The sequence below is a fragment of the Podarcis erhardii genome, assembly GCF_964252035.2.
Source record: "Podarcis erhardii genome assembly, chromosome: 14".
Classification (NCBI taxonomy): domain Eukaryota; kingdom Metazoa; phylum Chordata; class Lepidosauria; order Squamata; family Lacertidae; genus Podarcis; species Podarcis erhardii.
The window spans coordinates 36,499,255-36,522,243 of NC_138503.1; the positions used below are offsets into that span (position 1 = coordinate 36,499,255).

Sequence of the window (22,989 nt, forward strand, 5' to 3'; positions counted from 1 at the left end):
TGACAATAATATTAATAATATCATTAAATAAATAATAAAGTGTAGATGATCACCAAAGAGGAACTGTGTCAGAGACGGGGTGGAGCCATATATGAATATACATAAACAGAACAGCAATAAAAAAAAAATGTGGTGCAGCGATTAATATAAATAAACTGTAATAAATCATCAGCACCAGCCGGTGTTTGGCAGGGAGAATCCTGAAGGGGTTCAAGAATGAAGTGAGTGAGCTACCAACAAAGCAAGATAAATTATCATTAAGCAGCGCTGGAGAAAAGTGAAGTCTGGAAGGCAGCCAGAAGCACATTGGGTGTTGTTTCTTTTAAGAAGTTGCTGTGCAAACACTGGGAATTCTGGAATCCCAGACAAGGGAAAAGGAGCAGAGAACGTGTGTAATAGGGTGGGCTTGCTTTTAGAGATTTGCAGAGAAAGACGGCAGGGCTGAGGAAAAAGGGATGATAAGACACTCTTTGCCTTTGAGGAGATGCCTTTCAATGAAGTCCGTTCAAAGGAGACTGGATGACTGGTAACCCTGGTAACAACTGGGCAAGAGGTGCAGGGTTGCCATGGTTTGGGATGAGCAGAGGCAGCAATGCACCCTGGGAAATTGGTATGCAGAATGCTTGGCCGTCTATAAGCAAAGGCTGCTGTGCTCCGTGAGATCCCTGGTATCCTGGGTACAGATAGCCGGCGTGCAAATTGAATGCGTTAACACGCCAGATGTGACGGGTGTAATAAACTACAGCATTTCCCTTCAAATTAATTGCAAGGGAGGGGGCTTATCTCCGGTCCTTTCCCGGTTGTCACTTTTGCTTTGAATGCATGCCACTGAAGTTCCACGGAGAGGTGGCGAGATAAAAATGCAATAATCAACATAAAATCAGTTGCATGTGAAGCAATATTCCCTCAGTGTGTGTTGAATAGGGTAGCCACTAGCACAGTGCAGAAAAAGAGGTCACATGGTTGTAGTCTTACTCAAAGCAAATCCACTGAAATTAATGGATATGACTAGGTTCATTAATTTCATTGGGTCACCTCAGAGTAGAACGTAGCTGTCTATCTAAAACAATATACCCTGGGTGTGTATCAAGTATGGTGGTTGCCTACACAACACCCAAAAAGGGGACAGGGATTTTCATCTTGATTGATTGTGTTTGAGTCACTTAACACCAGACAAGCTCAAAGTGACCTACAGAATACAAATGACTGGCCCTACCATTAGATGGAGTGAGGCAGCTGCCTCAGGCAGCAGATCCTGGGCAGGCTTTCTTGCCTCAGGTGCTTGGAGGATGCAATCCTGTTGCCAGATTTCAACTGCCCAGTTGGCCAACTTCTGCATATAGAATTGGAGGAGGCAGGGTTGCCATCCTGGCCTTTGCCTCGTGAAATGTCTTGGGCTTGCTCTAGAGATCGCTGTAGAAGCAGGATATGACTAAAATATTCTATTTGCTGTTGGATCCTATTTTTTCTATGTTCTGCTAGCGAAAAGTTCTCTGGCAGTTGAAGAAACAAAACAAACAAAATAACCCAGTGCCTTTTTGAAACCAGCCGCTCAGATAAGTGCCACTTTGAAAAGCTCAGATAGCCATCTTGATTCAAAATGGTGCCTAATTGCAGCTAAACATAGATGAAAACCTGCTGCTTGGTCTCCAGAACCGTTGTGCAAAATTTGGTGATGGCCTCTTAAGAGGTACCCAAATGCATGGAAAACAGACAAAGAACTTTCCAAAATGCACAGTGCTCCGTTTATGTGTCAGTGTTGGTTTCCATGCTTCTGATTCAACCCCCATCATCTAAAGGCAATAAACTGCAGGCAGCAGTGATGGGAAACTGCCTTTACCTGAGACCCCAGAGTGCAAGTCAGACCAAGAAGCATACCACTAGAGAGCCAGTTCTTTGCATGGAACAGTAACACCCTCCCTGTGGCCAGTGCAGTGAGAAGTATTCTGGAACTCTGGATTCAAGCGTTGTATGTTGATCAAGGTGGGAGCCGGCTGCCTGTACTCTGTCAGAGTGACCGGGTTGCTATGCTCCTGTAATTATGAGTGGATGAGTTTTTATCCTCCTCCATTTCTAATCAGTTAATTGGCCACATCACCCTCTCCTCTTGCCTGGTTTCAGCAGGGATGCCTCTCTTCGGCTGTGGCAAGCCAGAGCTTTGATTTTCTACGACTTGATGTGGTCATTAAGATTGATATTTTGTAGGGGTTCGTTTGCCTTTGTTTGTGTGTGTGTCAGGTGTAGCTCAGCAATAAAAACTGTGAAGATAACTCTATTCCAAGAAACCAAAACAGTGCAGGGCTATTGATCCCTGCAACTCTCCCCAGTAGGTCTTGCCCCAATGAGGCAGTTGTGAGGACTGAAGGTCCCTGCCTTCCCACAGCTGCTTAAGTCCCCTCCTCTCTGGGGTCGTCCCCCCCCCCCATCTGTGCCCAACCAATCTCTCCTCTGCTCTTTTCCTTTCTCTGCATATTCTGGGAGACCAGAGGGGAAGGGAGGTGGTTGCAGCAGAAGGGGGAGTCTCCCTGGATGCTTTGGCAGCAGGCCAAATTCCTGTCTCCTGGCCTCCTCCTCTCCAGCCTCCACTTCAGCCTCAGAGTCTGGACAGCAGTGTACAAAGATTGCTACCAAAAGGAAATATAGTGGTATATATCAATAGGAGTATAGCATCTAGATCAAGGGAAGTAATAGTGCCACTGTATTCTGCTCTGGTCAGACCTCACCTGGAGTACTGTGTCCAGTTCTGGGCACCACAGTTCAAGAAGGACACTGACAAACTGGAACGTGTCCAGAGGAGGGCAACCAAAATGGTCAAAGGCCTGGAAACGATGCCTTATGAGGAACAGCTAAGGGAGCTGGGCATGTTTAGCCTGGAGAAGAGGAGGTTAAGGGGTGATATGATAGCCATGTTCAAATATATAAAAGGATGTCACATAGAGGAGGGAGAAAGGTTGTTTTCTGCTGCTCCAGAGAAGCGGACACGGAGCAATGGATCCAAACTACAAGAAAAAAGATTCCACCTAAACATTAGGAAGAACTTCCTGACAGTAAGAGCTGTTCGACAGTGGAATTTGCTGCCAAGGAGTGTGGTGGAGTCTCCTTCTTTGGAGGTCTTTAAGCAGAGGCTTGACAACCATATGTCAGGAGTGCTCTGATGGTGTTTCCTGCTTGGCAGGGGGTTGGACTCGATGGCCCTTGTGGTCTCTTCCAACTCTATGATTCTATGATTCTATGGTACCTTGGGTTAAGTACTTAATTCATTCCGGAGGTCCGTTCTTAACCTGAAACTGTTCTTAACCTGAAGCACCACTTTAGCTAATGGGGCCTCCTGCTGCTGCCGCGCCGCCGGAGCACAATTTCTGTTCTCATCCTGAAGCAAAGTTCTTAACCCGAGGTACTATTTCTGGGTTAGCGGAGTCTGTAACCTGAAGCGTCTGTAACCTGAAGCATCTGTAACCCGAGGTACCACTGTAAAGCAAAGGTTTAAAATATACCTATAAAACAGCACGTCAAACAACGGATTTAAGAAAGCCATAGAAGGCAGCCTCCCAGATATTGCTGGACTACAACTCCCATCACCCCTTGCCAACAACATCTGGAGGGCCATTGGTTCCCCATCCCTGGCTAAGAGAGAGAGGCTTGCCTAAGAGCATAGCAGAGGTCAGATCTGAACTTGGCACCCTCTGTTTCACAGCTCAGGCAGAACAGTAGTAGACCCGCTTTGATGGTGCCTTCAGAGAGCAACATCCATGTTCCCTGGTGCCATTCCAGCCTTTAAACCAAAGCAAGTCCAGTCAAGGCAATGATGTAGGATGCTCTTGCCTGAAGCCTGCTAATGAAGCAGCACCTTGGACAGTTGGCTTTTCCAAATGGACAGGTGCTCTGCTAAGTCCCAGAGCTGGCTGGGCGAAACTCTCCCAGCGCTGAGAGCCAGCAGAGAGCAGCTTGTGCACCTGGAGTGGAATATCTGCAGGATCTATGGGAACTTTGCCCAGTGGGTCACTGAAAGCTTGTGCTTTCCAGGGAGGGATCTAGGAAAGCCATGTGTCTTGCACAAACTAAACTTGGGCGGGATGGCTGAGATCACTCGCTGGTGAAAGATGCTCGGCATATGCCAAGGGGCACTCTCTTCTTTTGTGTTTTCTGGGACGGAGCCCTGGCAAGGAAAAAGGAAGGAGCTATGCCTGGATGAGTGCCAATGAGTCAGGGCTGAACCCATATCCGTTGGACTTTCATCCATCCCAGCTCTGTGCTTTGTTGAGATTGGACTTTGGGATTACCTGGTTTTAGGAATTGTATGAAGACACAAGAGGCCACCCACTTTGCTGAAGCCATGCAGGTATGGATCTAGCCCATGTCTGGATGGGCGACTGACTCCCTGAGACCTTCAAGTGAACTGCCTTGGATTCCATGGCAGAAGGGAAATGCAAGCTGCCGATACAGAATCAGGTCCATCTACACTGATGGGCAGCGACACTCCAGGATCTCAAGCAGGGGTCTCTCCTAGCTCTACCTAAAGATACCAGACTTGGGACCTTCTGAATGCAAAACTGGTGCTCTATCACTGAGCTACAACCCCCTCCCTTTAGCGATATAGGAAGCTGCCTTATCCTGAGTCAGACCAGTGACCCATCCAACTCAATTTTGCCCACACTAACTGGAAGCAACTCCAAGGCTCAGATGGGGGACATTCCCAGTCAAACCTGGAGATGCCAGGGATTGAACCTGGGACCTTCTGCAGCAAAGCAGATGCTTTGCCACCGAGCTGTGGTCCTTCCCTTTAGGAATGGAGGAGGTTTCCTTATCCTGAATCAGACGATTGGTACATCTAGGTCTCTATTGCCTGCTCTGACTGGCAGCGGCTCTCTAGGCTTTGGGGCAGAAACTAGTTTCCCAGCCCTTACCCGGAGATGCTGGGGACAGAACCTGGGTCTTCGTGTGCATGCAGATCAGAATCTCTACCACTGAGCTGTATCCCCCCTCTTTTTAAAGTAGCTTCATTTTCTTTGTTGCTGTTCTAATCAGTTAATGGTTTAAATGCTTGGCTATCATTTGACTGGGCAATTGATCACGTTTCACCATTGCCACCTATGCAGCCCCTATCAAACACACAACCCCACTGCACACCCAGAAGGCTCCTCCTAGGTGATGTTTATGCACATTTTCACCTGAGAGGTTTGATGTGGGGAGAGAGGCGTGCCTTCTAACAAATTCTGGAGTCCCTGCTCCCATAAACAAACCTTTTCCCTTGTCTACCCTCTTGTGGGCTAATGGTATTGATTTCTGTGTTAACACCAGCTATGATTCTATTCTATGTTCTGCCACGTAATAATGGGGTGGTTGTTCCCTGCACTGTAATTTTCCCCCTGTTTCTTTCAAGAGGCCGGCTGGACTTAGCAAATGATGTGCAAACTCTCTGGCCCTCCCTGCCCTGAGGGCACAAAGCCTGATCACGTGGCCTCCAGCATTTGCAACGAGCTGCTAATGAGCTGTCAATTACTTATTGGCAGAGCGGATGCACCCAGGGCTTGGGGCAATGGCAGAGCGGAAGTGTGCAGTATCCCCATGCTGAGGAAATAAATCATCTGGTTTTATAGCTTGCGTGGAGAGTAAGAGCTGCTTCCTGCACACATTTTATCATGCCAAGGCTGCTGTAGAAGGATCGGGAAGGTGCTGTTTGTTGATAACTAACCGGATACAGCCGGAGCACGATTTCTGTTCTCATCCTGAAGCAAAGTTCTTAACCTGAAGCACCATTTCTGGGTTAGCGGAGTCTGTAACCTGAAGCGTATGTAACCTGAAGCGTATGTAACCCGAGGTACCACTGTACTAGCACTTTGATGTGCTTTCGAACTGCTAGGTTGGCAGGAGCAGGGACTGAACAACTGGAGCTCACCCTGTCGCAGGGATTTGAACCACCGACCTTCTGATCAGCAAGTCCTAGGCTCTGTGGTTAACGCACAGCGCTACCTGCGTCCCTTTCCAGTGGCTGATAGCCAGGTGCAAAGTGCACCTGGCGCCTGGCTAATTTCGAACACTTGTCTCCCATAACACTGGAACTCATGGTTGTTAAATGAAGCTGAATGTTGGACGATTCAGCACAGAGCAAAGAAAGTCCTGCTTCACACATTGCACAGTTAAACTGTGGCACTAAGTCCCACAGTAGGCAATGATGGCTTCGAAAGAAGATCAGGCCAATTCATGGAGGATGAGGCTGTCAATGGCTGGCCTCAACCAGAGCCAGGGCTTTTTCAGCCATGGCCCCAATCTGGTGGAACGCTCTGTCACAAGAGACTAGGGCCCTGTGGGACTTGACATCTTTCCGCAGGGCCTGCAAGACAGAGCTGTTCCACAGGCCTTTGGCCAAGGCGCAGCCTGACCCCCTCCTTTGGCAGTCCTCACAGAACTCTAGCCCAATGGTTGCGATTAATTTGATTTTGAATTGAGTTTAGAATGAATTGATTTTTAGAGTGTATTTCAATTAATTGGTTGTAATTTTATGTAAACTGTGTTATTTTTATTGTTGTTAGCCGCTCTGAGCCCGGCTTCGGCTGGGGAGAGCGGGATATAAATAAAATTTTATTATTATTTATTGCGTGTGTAGGTCCCCAGGCCACCCCTCAAATAACTTCACACATAACACGTAATTTAGTTTTGGTTTTTTGGGCACTATTTTGGCTACAACTTTATTAAAATACAAAATCAGTGAGTGGCTGTTTAGACATTGGTTATGACTATCTGTCCCCCCGCCTGGGACAGAACTGACATCCCGAGGTCCGATCGGTAGCCAGTAGAAGGGAAAGTCAAACTTGGGGATCATTTGAGCTAAGCGTCGGACCCACACCGCTCACCCCAGCAGCTCCCCGAAAGCTTGCCGGCCCTGGTCATATGACAAGGATTCCCATGACAGGGATTGGACGAAATCGTGGCAAGCCCCAGGATTCCTTTAACGGAATTCCCTTCAGCGCAATTGGAGGGGCAGGCACAGCCTATCCTGACCCCTCCACCACTAGCATATTATAACCAATGCCTTACAAGTTGTGACGAATTGCTGAGTAGTAGGCAAAAACCAAATGGCACAGCCAATCACCAAATGGTAAAATTCCTACTAGGCCCCTGTGCCAAGGCAGACGACCCCATGACAGGCAAAGCAAGGTCAACCGGAAAAGAGGGCGGGCGGGCGGGCGGGCGGGTGATCCGATGCACTTTGCAAAGAGAAAGAGAAACCAGAGTGCACCAATATTTAAAGACTATGGTCCCACCCACCCAATTTGCAACATACAATTTGCCCCAGCAACCCGGTTATCCAATCACAATGCCAGGCAACAACTATTAACCTGCCTGGCAACAAGAGGCCTGGCCCGGTGGCCCACACCGCAACACGTGCTCTCATTTATTGGAGAACATGCTTTATTATTATTACTAACCACAATGGCTGGGTTCCACCTCCACTGTTGGAGGCTGTAGGCCTCTGAAGACCTCTTTTTGGGAATTACAGGCAGGCAGAGTACTGTTGTACTCGGGTCCTGTTTGCCGACTTCCCACCGGCCACTGTGAGAACAGGATGCTGGACTAGATAGGCCCTTGGTCTGACCCAGCAGCAGGGTTTGTCTCATGTTTTTATGCTCTCCCACCCATGTTACTGCTGTATGAACTTCAGCTTCCAATGAAGATTGCGTTACATTTGGCAGAATCTTGATGCTCTCTGATAACCGACAGAAGCTGCTGGTCTCTATGTGCAGCCAGAGAACTGGTAGGGTAGTACCGTCAGAATCAAATCTGTCCTCAAAAACGTATTATGCAAAAAATGGCAAGGGCTGCGTAGGGGCTTAATTGCGCAACTGTGCACATTACTCCCCAGTGGGATGTGTCTGCCTGTGACCTGTAGTTCTTGCCGGAGTGGTACATTGTCTCGATAAGTTGAACTCGCCTTGAAGCACAGACTTGCCAACAAGATTGAACAGCGCTGTATCGAAGCAATCAAGTGAAAATTGGCTGGGGTAGACATTGCCGGAGGGCAGGACGTCTTACCATTGGAAACACGGGACAGCCATCAAAAGTGACATACTGTCCAATATTCCAGCGACAGAAATAAGGACAATCGTGTGCACATGTAACATTCAGATTACTGCACCATTGATTTCTTCCTTAAAGCTGCACAGAACAACATGCAAGCTGTTAACACCAGTCCTCCTGCGAAGTGTTGCGTTCCTGATTTCTTTTGCAAAAATCCTGCTGTGATCTAAAGCAAAAGCACAAGTTTGTCATTTTGGAAAAGAAATGCAAGAAAAGCATGACTGTGCCCAGTGGGTTGTATTCAGCCAGTGGCGTAGCGTGGGGGGTGCGGGGGGGGGGCGGCCACACCAGGCACAACATCTGGGGGTTAGGGTTAGGGGGCGCAAATCCACGGGTTAGGGGGCGCAAATTACTTGCCTTGCCCCGGGTGCTGACAACCCACGCTACGCCACTGTATTCAGCGTAGCTCTAAGAGGTATGTTCGATCAGTGCAACAAATTCTCCTTGTGCAATGGAATGTTCTTCCTAATATAAATGGATAGCTCAGTCAGTAGAGCATGAGAATCTTAATCTCAGGGTCATGGTTTTGACATGGTTTTCACGTTAAGTGAAAGATTCCTTCATTGCAGGGGGCTGGTCTAAATGACCCTTGGGGTCCCTTCCACCCTACAATTCTCTAATTCTATGAATCTGCCCCCCTGGGGGTTCTCCCAATCCTCCAGAGCAGATTTCTGGGTGGTTTGGAACCCTTTAAGGAAGAAGAGAGGGGGGAAGTCCTGTGGTGCTGGCATCCATCTTTGCCTGAGCACCAGTATTTAGCTGAATACCGCCAAATGCATAGGGGTCCATTGATTCTGATGGGCTTACTCTGAGTAGAACTCAGTTGGGCACAATCCATACTTAAGAATTCAAAATGAACCTCACTCACAGGGTCATGTGTATTGGAGGTTATGCACGGACAAAGCCTTGGCGTTCACAGTTCTGCGCTGACATTCATGTATGTAAGAATCGAGAGGATAGTGCTGATTAATTTGTTCAGCAGTGTCCACGCACATGATGCTTGGCAGAGAATGAGAAGGCCATGCCCTTCCCCCAAGGGGTTTACAATCTAGAAATAGACATAGAGGAGACAGCAGAGGAAGGAGATGGAAGTGGAGGTGGGATAGACAGGGGAATAAGATGTGATTGCTGCAGTTGCATGTACCTAGGCTTAGTTACTTTAAGATACATGGACAGGTGTTCGCCAGAGGTTTGCTCTGAAGGAGCGTCTCCACCCCCATCGTTCAGTCCGGACACTGAGATCCAGCGCCGAGGGCCTTCTGGCGGTTCCCTCATTGCGAGAAGTAAGGTTACAGGGAACCAGACAGAGGGCCTTCTCAGTAGTGGCGCCCACCCTGTGGAACACCCTCCCTTCAGATGTGAAGGAAATAAGTAGCTATCCTATCTTTAAAAGACATCTGAAGGCAGCCCTGTTCAGGGAAGTTTTTAATATTTAATGCTGTATTGTTTTTAATACTTGATTGGGAGCCGCCCAGAGTGGCTGGGGAAACTCAGCCAGATGGGCAGGGTATAAATAATTTATTTATTATTATTATTATTATTATTATTATTATTATTATTATTATTATTTGCTGGAAAAAGAAAAGTGAGCTTCCCATTGCTAATGTGGCTTTGAAACTTGAAAAATAACAATCGTAGAAACTTACACCCAATAGTGTTTTTTTTAAAGGCATCCCCTAAAAGCACGGGTGTTACTAAGGGGTGTCTTCTGCCCCAGGTCACAAACTTCCTAACCCTCCCCCCTTTAAACACTGTTTACAGGTAGGGATGTAAGAAAGCATTGTTTTGCCTGCTTCCCTGTATTCATCACATGCAGCAGTGTCTCTGTTCCGCGGCAGTTCATCTTCCGCCCCCAAATATGTTATCTGTCTTGCTGTCTGCCGTGGCAAAATTCTATCCCTTACATAATTAACCACCTAAAGCATGTAAATTGCATTGTCGTGATGTAATACCATCCCATTTGTTTCAGTGCAAAGCAAATAATGCCGTGGGGGGAGGGGGGAAGGAAGACCCATAATCAATCACTTATCGTTTGGGGACAGAAAGCAATAACAGCATCTCATACTGACCAGATGCGCTGGATTGACTTTGTTTCCAGACATGGGATGAATAATCAAACACTGGCAATTTCCCATCCTGTTTCCATCATAATTCCACCCAAAGTAGTTACAGGGCAGCTTTTCTGGAAGTTGGCCGTGATTTGCATCTATACATATAAATTAGCATGTGCGGATTTTCTGTCCGCCTTTTAAATATGTCCTCAAGGGGACAGTGTTTCAGCAGGGGTGGATACCAGAAATGCAGATCTTTCCCTGGTGAATGGGGACAGGTTTCATGGTTCGAAGGTTGGATCCAGGGCTGAGGAGACCCGGGTTCAAATTTCCACTCAGCGATGAAGCTCACTGAGTGACCTTGGGCCAGTCGCTGCCTCTCTGAGAGCCAGTGTGGTGTAGTGGTTAAGAGCGGTAGATTCGTAATCTGGGGAACTGGGTTCACGTCTCCGCTCCTCCACATGCAGCTGCAGGGTGACCTTGGGCTAGTCACACTTCTCTGAAGTCTCAGCCCCACTCACCTCACAGAGTGTTTGTTGTGGGGGTGGAAGGGAAAGGAGAATGTTAGCCGCTTTGAGACTCCTTCGTGTTGTGATAAAGCAGGATATCGAATCCAAACTCTTCTTCTTCTCAACCTAACCTACCTGTGAAACCAAAGAAATGTCCCTCTCCTCTGGTGTAGGGCAGTACAGTGGTACCTTGGGTTACATACACTTCAGGTTACAGACTCCGCTAACCCAGAAATATTAACTTGGGTTAAGAACATTGCTTCAGGATGAGAACAGAAATCGTGCTCCGGTGGCGCGGCAGCAGCAGGAGGCCCCATTAGCTAAAGTGGTGCTTCAGGTTAAGAACAGTTTCAGGTTATGAATGGACCTCCAGAACGAATTAAGTACTTAATCTGAGGTACCACTGTACTGAGGTAGGTGGCCATTCGGTCTGGCTCAGAAAAAGTCAGGTCCCTGTGTTCTGGTACTCTGTCCGTCAATCCCATTATCATCTCGTCTGACTGGTGGCAGCTGTCTAGGGTCTTGGCCATTCCTTTATCTGCTAACTGTGCCTTTTTCTCAGGTGGCAATACCTGGGATTGAACCCAGGACTTTGGCCATGCAGAGCATGCATTCTCTAGCCTTGGGTCACCGCCCCGTCCCCTAAGAGGAATGCGCGGTTTGAGAAGTGTGCGGTCTTTTGAGGAGAGAAGCGGCTGTTACCAGAGGGAGACATAGTGACTGCCTATAAATACCTGCCACAGACAACAGAGCGAGGAAGCGGGGGGGGCGGGGGGGGATGATCGTTTAGTCAATGAGAAGCAGTTAAACACAGCAATTTTAGTCTGAGCTGGAGGAAGAAAGTAATAATAATGAATCAACGGAATGAATTATGCAGCAGAGTCCTGGGCTCGCCACCCTATTTATCCCAATTCATGGTATGGGATGAAGTGGGCTTGGGGAGGACGCCGGAATGCAATTGTCATTGTGCCCCGATCCAAACATCTAGGTGCAGCTGACTTGGGAATGCAGTGTATAGGCCGAGCTGCTGCATCTCAGATAAGGATCCTTGTCAAGCAGGGCCAGATTTTTAAAATAAATGTACATGATAAAATTATGCGTCTGGGTAGGCTTGCCCAAGTTTTTACAAAGGCCTAGTACCTATATAAATCTATATCTGCTTAATTAGCAAGTCTTCCCAGAATAGCTCAGTGTAACCATGGTGCTGATAACACCAAGGTTGCAGGTTCGATCCCTGTATGGACCAGCTGCATATTCCTGCATTGCAGGGGGTTGGACTAGATGATCCTCAGGGTCCCTTCCAACTCTACAGTTCTATGATTCTATGATTCTATGAAACTCAATGGCCAGACAAGGCTGGTGGGCAATGGGAGGCGTAGATATAAAGTGACCAGAGAGACCCAACTCCATGTCTGGATGGACCGTTTCCTTGCTCACACCGAGAAGATATTTCTAAATGTCCCGGGGACAGAAGAGCTCCCTATTCATATGACTGGGAGGAACCAATGAATTATATGTGGCTGGCATTGAGCATCGGCGCGTCCATTCACTGACCCCAAAAGAAAACATAACCCAAATTCCAATTACACGGTATGAGCCGTGTTGGTCTGCCTTAGTCAAAACAAAATAAAAAAATTCCTTCCAGTAGCACCTTAAAGACCAACTAAGTTAGTTCTTGGTATGAGCTTTCGTGTGCATGCACACTTCTTCAGATACACTGAAACAGAAGTCACCAGACCCTTCTAAATAGTGGGAAGGTGGGGAGGGGTATTACTCAGGAGGGTGGTGGGAATGGGTGATTGGCAGATAGCTGTGATGAGCCTGTTGACGACTCTTAACGACTGCAATAGGTCTTACAGGAAAAAGCAAGGGGTGAAAAGGTGAAAAATGGCTTTGTCATGTATAATGAGATAAAAATCCAATGTCTTTGTTCAGACCAGGTCTCTCCATGGTTTTAAGTTTGGTAATAAGTTGCAATTCAGCAGCTTCTCTTTCCAGTCTATTTCTGAAATTCCTTTGTAATAGAACAGCTACTTTGAGATCTTGTATAGAATGTCCTGGGAGATTGAAGTGTTCTCCTACTGGTTTCTCTGTCTTGTGATTCCTGATGTCCGATTTATGTCCGTTTATTCTTTGGTGTAAGGTTTGGCCTGTTTGTCCAATATAGAGAGCTGAAGGACACTGTTGGCATTTGATGGCATACACAATGTTAGACAATGAGCAATTAAATAGTCCTGAGATGGTATGTGTGATGTTGTTGGGGCCAGTAATGGTGTTGTCCGGGTGTATGTGGCAGCAAAGTTGGCATCTGGGTTTATTGCAGGCTCTGGTGCCAGTGTCCGTGCTAAGTCTGGTTGTAGTATTATTGTGGGTTAGGAGTTGTTTAAGATTGGGTGGCTGTCTGTAGGCAATGAAAGGTCTTCCTCTTTTTTTTTTCTTCCTTCCTTTTTTTTTTATTTTGTTATAACCCAAATTGTAAGAGGAGAGGAGAACCAATATGGAGGGGCTGCAAACAGCCCACTGGGAAGTGAGTGCACTCTGTGGGCATGGAGAAGCTGTTGGAGGGAAGGAAAAGGGGAAATGGGGAGTAGAGAATGGAATGGAGCTGGCGGAACTATGACCGGGTGGGCTCCACACTGCAACATTTTGTTGCAGGGCTCCTGCTTGCACTATGCTTCCACTCAGAGGGAGGCACAATGGGACTAACCTCAGATCCCACCTTCACTCATATCAAGCTAGACCCTCTTGAATTTTTAGGTGGCGAGCCTTGCAGGTTGGGGGGCGGGGAGCCGCCAAGGCAAAATCTGCAGGGAGAGGCAGGCAGTGCTGTTTGCAGTAGGTGACATCATGAGGGCTGATGTATCTAGAGCAGGGAGATGTATGGCGCTTCTGCACTGTATCCTGAAAGGGGAATGGCTAATGATACCTTTTGGGAGGGGGAGGGGAGTTCCGCTCAGAAAAGTGCAAATTGTGTCCTGCTACTTCCAGACTATCCATATCCCTCCCCTTATGCTTCTCTGAAGCAGCGTTTGTGCATGGATCTGGCACAAAATGTATGCATTATGCAAGATTGGGGGGGGGGTGGAATGATAAAGAAAAGTTTTCCTCTTTCTCTAATAACTCTAGAACTCACAGACATCTAATGCATCTGTATGTTGAAAGATTCAGGAGAAAATAAAGTACTTCTGCATGCAGCGCATAGTTAAAAACTATGAAACTCGCTCCAGCAATATGTACCGATGGCCACAATTTGGATGAGTTCAGCAGCATCTAGAGGGCCAAAAATGCCCCACATCTGATATATGTGCAGCAGATTTTAAAAAAAAAAATCCAGGAGGCAGGGAAGGTGATATACTATTTTAAGAGTATTTGCCGTGGATATTCTGTATTTCTACTTCATAATAATTACAGCAATGCTAGCCTGACACCCACACTTGTATATTTAAGTAGCTGTGCCTTTGGTATACATATCTAAAACCCCATTCAGTAGTTTCTATAACAACTGGGACCAGTTTTCTGTGTCCTCACTCACCTTTCAGCTTGAACCAGGCGCGGATGTACAAAACCTACATGAGCATCTGAACTGCCGTGGTTCTGAACTCCGATTTCCCAAATGTTATTTCATTAACTTGCATGTTAACATTGGCATTTGCAGAATTGTGATATTTCAGAGTTCATGGTTTCTGAGTGAAAGTTGAGGGGAAAAGAGAATCGCAGCCTGGGTTTGGGATGGATGCAACAGACTCGACTCCTGCATCCCAGAAGGCTTGGGCTATCAGGAAGGCATGATGGTTGACCAGTGCCTTTCCTTTTCTGTCTTCCAGTGTGACCATGAGTGCGGGCTCTATTGAGCAGGAACCGACACGCAAGCTGGCTTGCTGTGGGGTACCCCTCATCACGGAGGACATGCAGTCACTGGCCATCCGCACGCTGTCCGGCACGGACATCAACAAACACTATGACCTCATCCGCGAGCTGGGAAAGGGGACCTACGGCAAGGTGGACCTTGTTTCCCACAAGAGCACAGGTGAGCCTAGCAGTGCCCTCTGCTGGTAGAGTCCAAGCTAGAGGACACCCATGCCTTAGGTCAGGTGTGAGGGACCATTGTCCCTCCAGGTGTTGCTGATCTGCAGCTCCCATCAGGTTGGTCATTGACCAGGGATGATGGGGCAACATCTGCAGGACCACACATTCCCCATACCTGCCTTATGTACTCCTGAGATACCTGGCTCCTGAAGCAATTACCTCTTCCACCTGTATGTTTCATTTAAAGCAGCCTGAGGGCCACATTCCCTTCTGGGCAATATTCCAGGGGCCACATTCCAGTGGTGGGGCCAGAGTCAAATGTGAGCAGAGCAGTGAATCTTAACATTACCTTTGTACAGCTGTCTAGGTCAGACTTCCTCAAACTCAGCCCTCTAGATGTTTTGAGACGACAATTCTCATCATCCCTGACCACTGATCCTACTAGCTAGGGATCATGGGAGTTGTAGGCCAAAAACATCTGGAGGGCCGAGTTTGAGGAAGCCTGGTCTAGATTCTATGCACCCTCAATCCAATTCACCCTGTCCTCAAAAGTTCCTTTCCAGTTATCACGATTGCTCCATCAAGGCAGTAAACTCTGAAATCATTTTGTTCTGCTTTCGTAAGTCAAAGTGAGTGACATTCTGAGCATTCTCCATCCTTCCTCCCACTTCTCCCTCCCCATTTACAGGCACCAAGATGGCGCTGAAGTTTGTCAACAAGAACAAGACAAAGCTGAAGAACTTCCTGAGGGAGTTCAGCATTACCAATACACTCTCCTCGAGCCCCTTTATCATCAAGGTCTTTGATGTGGTCTTCGAGACGGAGGACTGTTACGTGTTCGCCCAGGAATATGCACCTGGCGGAGACCTCTTTGACATCATTCCGCCACAGGTAACTAGGCCTCAGTTCCACTGGCTTTTTGGCTGTTTGGGTCCCTCAGGCCACATTCAACCCATACATCAAAAGCTCTATGATACCGCATTAAACAGGCATGGCTTCCCTCTAAGAATTCTGGGAGCTATAGTTTGTTAAAGGAGTTGAGCTGCAATTCTGAGTGGTTTCACATTCGATCCCAGGAATTGCCTGAACCCTTATATCCTGACTTGAGCACTGAGATCAGCTTCAGGAGAATCGTTGGTCATTCCCCAAGTTGCCAAGGCTCACTTTGATAACAACAGGAAATGGAGCCTTTCGAGTCGTTGAGTGTTCTTGGGAGGCCATGTTCATTCCTAGTGTTTCCAGGTGCCCTTTCCTAGCTGATGGTCTCTCTCTCTCTACCTGCAGGTGGGGCTTCCTGAGGACATGGTCAAGCGCTGTGTGCAGCAGCTTGGCCTGGCCTTAGATTACATGCACAGCAAAAACTTAGTCCACCGGGACATCAAGCCGGAAAACGTCCTCCTCTTCGACCGTGACTGCCGGCGTGTCAAGCTGGCCGACTTCGGCATGACACGCAAAGTGGGGTGCCGGGTGAAGCGCATCAGCGGGACCATCCCGTACACGGCGCCCGAGGTGTGCCAGGCCGGCCGGGCCGAGGGCTTCACCGTGGACACCAGCATTGACGTGTGGGCTTTCGGGGTGCTCATCTTCTGCGTGCTGACGGGCAACTTCCCCTGGGAGTCGGCCTCAGCCTCGGACACCTTCTTTGAGGAGTTTGTGAGGTGGCAAAAGGGGCGCCTGGCGGGGCTGCCCTCCCAGTGGCGCCGCTTCACGGACAACGCGCTGCGGATGTTCCAGCGCTTGCTGGCCCTGGACCCGGAGAAGCGCTGCCCTGTGAAGGAGGTCTTCTTCTTCATCAAGTATGACCTGATGTCGGAGGTGCGGCGCCGGCCCTCCTACCGCTCCCGCAAGCACACCGGAGACAAGCTCTCCGCCGGCCCTCACCGCCACGAGACGCCCAGCACTTGCACCCCGACCCCCCTCAAGAGGACCATCCTGACAGAAGGCAGCGTCTCCCGGCTGTCTGCCTCAGAGTCTGGCCTCCCTTCTCCTGGGGCGGGAAGCAGGGCTGATGGGCGGCAGGACAAAGGCAAAGGCCAGATGGTCCTGGCCACAGCCATCGAGATCTGCGTCTGACGAGGGCGTGGCAGGCCCCTCGGTGCCTCACAGCCTGCAGTTAAGATGTCAGCACTGCAATGCCCTCTCCTGCTCTGGGACAGGCTGCGTGCGAACGGAATCCATTTTGGGGACCGGGATCCATGTCTTTTGAAGCAAAAAAACAACAACAACGAAAAACAGGGGTGGTGGGGGAAGAGGATAGAAAATGTGGCTTTCCGTTTTCCTCAGTAATCCTAAGGATGTCCATGGTTGTCTGAGGCCACAGGAGAAGAAAGGCCTTCTCTCCTCATTCACTTGAAGACTGGGAGCTGAGGGCTGGATTAAGGGACTGCTGAGTTGGTGGCAGGAGAAGACGGAGCCCACAGCGCCTCAAGGATGGACATCTGAGGGAATCGGGACTTTGTCTCTGAAGGGAGGGGAGGGAAACCCAGTTGGCTGGTGGCTTTCTCTTTTTGCCCATCAGGAGTAGTGTTGAGATGCTTTCTGAGTGGGGATCCTTGCGATGAAAATAATAATAATAATGGAATGGGTTGGGGTGGAGGGGCAGAAGTGGGGGCAGAAGAGCCCCATTGATCTGGCAAGCAGTTTCTTTCTGGGCCTGCTGGGATAGAGTTGGTGGTAAGCAAAGAGGCTGGGGCTGGTTATTTAAGTCATCTGGAGCCTCTTTGCTGGGCATCAACTGGCTTACAGCACCCCTATGCCTGGTTGCCAGGGGGTGAAGTCAGAACAGACTCCCAGAAAAAGAGGCTGGTGAGCTCAGTGTGCTGGGGGAGGGCTGTCTGTTGAATTGGCACTTATACTGGATCCAGCTTCCAATTCCAATAGCAAGGGGGGGGGGCAGGGATCCCAGCTGAGACCGACACGTAGCACAGCTAATATATCACTTCCTGAGGAAGTGGCAGGGAGAGTCGTTTTTATTTCTGACTGGCGCTAACCCCCCAGGTGTGAGCAAAGTGCAGAGTCAGGGCAATCCGGGGACCACAGAGATATCACAGTGATGCCATTGGTGCCACTGATGTAGCAAGTGTTTCCTGTGTCAACGTGTGTGTGTGGCTGTATGTAAATGTGTCTCTACAGTCTGGATGTTCGGGTCAGTTGTTCACTGTTGGCCACGTGACCACCGCCCCTGAGGAAAAGGCTTGGGTGCTTGGGCCGAATGATGGGGAGGACAAAGGGGAAGCCATTTTGTGTGGCCACCACCCGCCTGTGATCACAACCAGGCATGCACATTGCAAGAGGTGCGCGTGTGAGGGGAAGGGCGCTCTGTGTGGGAGCACAAGCTTCTTCCTGCAGCGCACTGGGAGTTCACAGCTCAGATAGGGCTCTCTAGTTCAGGGGTGGGCAATCTTTTTCCTTGTCAAGAACTGCATTCCTTCTATTGAGGTGGGGGGGACACACCTTGAAAGTGGGTGGAACAGGAGTCAAAATCAGGCAGGGCCAGGCCAAAGGTGAATATGGCTACCCCATCTTTCTTTCTACCATCCCCTTTTCCCTCTCTTTCTGTTGCTCCCTGTCTTTCTTTTTTCAGTCACCTCCTTTTTATCTCTCTGCCACCTTTTCTTTCTGCTGCTCTCTTTTCTCTCTTTTTACCACCCTCTTCCTCTCTTTCTTCTGCCCCCTTTGCTCTCTCATTCCCTCTCTCTTTCTGTCATCATCATCTTACACCTCCACCCTTCACCCATGTGAAATTAGGCCAAGATTCCCATGTGGCCCCAAGGCCACAATTTGCCCACCCCTGGTCTTGTTGAACACCAGTCCAATAAGGAGCAATTGGGCAGAAAGTTTCAGGGTATGTAGGGTATACCCCTAGGGAACTGTAAGACTGGGTGGCTTCATAAGAATGTATTGAGCATCAAAGAAGCTCTTGAACTGAGGCCTGCCAAACTCTTTTATGGTTTTCTAACTGGCCTAGCTTTTATATAAAGAGAAGAATCCTATATAAAACCTGAGTTGGAACAACAGCTTAGGATTCTAGTATGCTGGAAAACATGGACATCTAAACATTACAGGAGCCAGGACTAGAGCCCATCCTAGAGGGAGCAATGCCCTGTGCCTAATGGAGACCCTCAGATGACACCAAGGGCTGCCAGTTCATACTGCCCATCTCTCTGGGCTGACTTTATAATCAGGATTCTGGTACAGATATATTCTTTGGGACAGGGTAGGGTGTGGGGAAGAATAGTAGGGAGGGGTTTTTTTTTGGGGGGGGGTCATCGCAGTATGACTGAAGTGTAGACTGTGCTAAAACAACATTGCCCATGGCAAAATGTCCCCATAACCCATTGGTTGCAATTGGGTAGGGAAATCAGTTGAGAATGAAGACCAAAGGCCGTGCCTGTGCGTTGTGGCAAGTCACAGAGGAGTGGATCTGTTTTCAATTCAACTAGGGCTTAGGAGGCAAACGGCAAGGATTTTTGACCTTTCCACAACGGGGCTCCTAGCGACGAGATGCCCTCCTTTCACCAAGGGCTTAGACCAACACTGACCTCCCTTTGCTGTCGACTTGAACCCCTTGAACTGTGGGGAGGCCTTGCTCCCGGAAGTCATGGTAGTTGCCCCTTGGTGCTGTTCCTTTGGGGAGGGTCAACTCTGGAGAGGAAGGCAGGCCTTTTGCAGTGTCTCTCTGATAAAGCCAAGTCTGTTGTTGCGTCTCCTTCCTTCGCCCTCGTCCGCTTGCCTCGCCTCCCATTTCCCAACCTAGGTGAGAATGGCCCTGGGCAGAGCAGCTCAGCTCAGCCCTTCACTTCCTGTGGGTCGTACACACTCATCTCTCCTCCGAGCCAGACTGCGGGCCTGCCGGGTGTGTCTTGTGTGTGTCTCAATCTCCCCAGGGTTCCATCCTTTCCACACAAAGGGCTAAAACGCTATTTCCGAAGCAACAAGCAGTTTACAAAATCTCAAAAGTGGCTGCCCGCCACCACTTCCCCACCCCTTCCCAACTCGAGGGGGCACTGCCCAGCAGCTGGTATTTAACCAGATTGTGTGTGTGTGTGCGCGCGCGCGCGTGTGCATTTGTGTGTGAAAAAGGCAAGGGTGCACTTTCTGTGTCATCAGTGCTGGCTGGCGACTCCTGTTCGTCCCACAACCCCAGTTGTCTGTAAGCTCCGGATAACACAGCAGCCTGAGGTGACCAAGCGCAACCTTACCGTGGCTCCACCCTCTTAGCCCAGACCCTGACCAGGGTTGTAGGAGGGTGGAAGAGCGTGTATGTGAGAGACACCACTTTAACTGCCTTTACCGCTGCCTCCTTTCAGGCAAGCTCTGCGTGTTGGGGGTGCACCAGGCGATTCCTGACCTCCTTTGGTGTGACCTGGCACACCCCGTCACTCCTCTCTTCGCCAGTTCGTAGTCCCCGCTTGTTAATCCGTATGTCTTGACTTCCCGAGTGGGCGCAGCTGTTTCCCCTCCCTTTCTCCTTGGCATCACTGCCGCCATCTTGTCTCTGTGTGGGGTGGCAGCCGAGGCTAGACTTTTTTTAGAAATAGGCATTGCACAGAATTTTTAGATATTAGCCGCAACGTCTCCTTTTTGCCTTAGGTTCCAATTGTCCTTGATCTTTTGTGCAATAATGTAGATAAGGATTAAGAACACCATATAGACCTTGTTTTGGTTTATTTTTATTTTTCGATTGTTTTGAGGGGGGGAATTGAGGGGGAAGGTTGGGGATGTTGGGAATGGGGTCTGTTGGGCGCGCACGAGTGTGACATGTTTTCCATTATCCTTGTTCTTGGTCTTTGTTTTCCCTTCTGTTGCCCGTCCACTTTTGGACTTGTTCCCCTCACCATATAAGAGGTTTTCCCCTCCCCGTGTCAAACATGCATTACCTCAGTTTCTGTCGCAATTGAGAAGGAAAGCTTTCTTTCTTTTAATTTAAAACAAAAACATTACAATGGTAATAATTTTTTGGAAAGCAAACAAAAAAACACCTCATGTGGAAGATGGGTGTGTTATGGAAAATACTATGTTTTTTTATTTTTTAAAAGAAGAAAACACATTTAAGATAATGGTGATTTCCTGTTGTAGCATTGAGGCAGTGAAACTTCCCCAAATGTGTGATTCTGATGAGGCTCCTTCAGTTCTGGAGAAAAGGCTTTTCCCCCAAAAGGAAGATACCAAAATCATATGGGGGAGCGGCATTTAGCATTTGGTTGTTGCTCTTCATAAGAAAAGGGACCCTATTCCAGAGAGCTGTTGGATTGGTTCCTACATTGCTTTAAGCTATAGTCAAGCTTTGCTATGGTTGAAAGGCGACTGTACAGCCACTTCTTGCTGCTGCTGGGGAAGGGAAGAAATTTGATCAGTTTGCATTTAGACGTGAACTTGCTTAATTCGGTTTCTGAAATAATATGTAAATGGAAACACATCCGTTCTTCAAAATTCACACCTCTCCCAATTGTGCTCTGTTGTTCTCCAGCCAAGTAATGTGTGTGGATAATGCATATAGCAGGCCAATGTGTGCATATAAATGCATGTACTAGTGTAAAGAACATGCAAGAATGCATTGCAGTACGATGGCGATTTATGCCAGGGTTCAGTTCCAAGGGTACAACCAACCCATAGCTGGAGGGAGAGAGAGATAAACAAGTATGAGGCAGCCTAGAAGCCCCAAGCAGATCTGGCCTCCCAAAAGGTTTTAAGCTCTCTGTCTTGTTGAGGCAAGAGATGCTCAGCACATTGACTACAGGTGTGCTTCTGTGAGATCTCGCAGGAGCTGGGATGGCCTCACGAGAGCATCCCAGAGTTGATGTACTGAGCTGCCCCCCAAGCAAGGAGGAGAGCTTTAAAGCTCTTCCCATGCATAGCATCTCCACACAAAAAGAGCTTTTAAGTTATCCCCATTGCTTCGATTTAACTCATGCAATTTCAACCAACCTCCCTTCACAGAACTGTAGAGTTGGAAGGGACCCCAAGGGTCATTTAGTCCAATCTCCTGTAATGTAGGAATCGCCCACAAAGGGTTGAAATTGCACATGCGTTAGATGCTGGTAAGATGCGATTGTACTGTATAGTAAGCAAAATTGATTTGCAATAAAATAAAACGCATATCTTAGGCAGAATAGTACACACAAAACATATGTGAGAAGAAATCTGCACTAAAGTGCCAATTAATTTTCACGAAGGCTTGAAAAATAAATTAATAAATTGTAAACGGATGTGGAAAACTGAACTTAAGACTGGGAAAAGGAGAAAACTGAGAAAAGAAGAAAAGAAACCAAAGGAGAAAAGAAACCAAAACTGACTGATCTCCCCATCCCTATCTGCTGCCACCCTACACAGAGCTAAGCCATGGTTTCGCTTAACCGTACATCCGAACCCAGGATCATGGTTTGTTTTGCTCAGTCAGATCATGAGGTGTAAGCCAAGAGCAAACTTTGGTTATAGTTCATGGCTTTTTTGTACAAAGACCAAGGTTCAGACATAACACTAAGCAAAAACCATGACTTAGGTCCAGCCGAGATGGCAGGAGCTAATGGTAGGGCCGGCCCAGCCTCTTTAATGTGCCCCATCTGCTTCCCACAATGCCACTCTTTATAATAATAATAATAATTTATTATTTATACCCCGCCCATCTGGCTGGGTCCCCCCAGCTACTCTGGGCGGCTTCCAACAAAACACTAAAATACAATAACCTATTAAACATTAAAAGCTTCCCTAAACCATGCCCAGACTCCACCCCTTCACCTTGCCTCATGGCCAGCCCTCCTCTGGGATGGGGTGATGGTAGCCCTTTTCAAGGACTATTCTGTTGTTTGGAAAAACCACACCTTTGGGGAAGCTTCACTGCCTTACGTGGTTGTGTTTGTGACTTAGCATTGTGAACTGGTCGGATGTGTAAGCGCCGTTCTTATAGTGTACTCCTGCAAAGGAGAGGGAAGGGGTGTTGCCAAGCCACCATCAAGGTTATGAGCCAAAGTGGGGCGTACATATTCTTTCTCTCTCACACGCACACCCCGGATAGGCAACTTCTTCCACTCCTTCCCAGAGGAGAAAGAGAAAAGATTTTAAAAATGGAGCAAAGAAACATTCACCATCACACACACACGCAACAGCGCGGAACAAACGTTTGTAAATATTCTGGAATTCTCTTGACTTGTGAAAAGGAGGTTTTTAAATGTTATTTAATTAATTCTATATTGCGGACAATTGCTAAAAAATAAAAAGGGGGTAAAAACATGGACCTGTCTATCTTCGTGCATGCAAGAGGGGGGGAAAGATGGTGGCATGGGGGAGAAGATTTGGGCTGTTCTGTTCCCCAGCACTAATGCCAATGT

General features: G+C 48.2%; 1 protein-coding gene across 3 annotated transcripts in view; it reads left to right on the plus strand.

Annotated features, from left to right (window-relative positions):
• Positions 1-18,902, plus strand: part of SBK1 (SH3 domain binding kinase 1) — a 74,841-nt gene extending 55,939 nt beyond the window's left edge. For 2 of the 3 annotated variants that reach the window (XM_081839936.1, XM_081839938.1), the window contains exons 2-4: positions 14,461-14,663; positions 15,351-15,553; positions 15,947-18,902. In XM_081839936.1, the coding sequence (XP_081696062.1) occupies positions 14,461-14,663; positions 15,351-15,553; positions 15,947-16,735 (1,195 nt within the window). In that variant the 3' untranslated portion in view covers positions 16,736-18,902. The remainder of the gene's footprint in view (positions 1-14,460; positions 14,664-15,350; positions 15,554-15,946) is intronic. The other variant, XM_081839937.1, reaches the window with a different exon arrangement.
• The last annotated feature ends 4,087 nt before the right edge of the window (positions 18,903-22,989 follow it).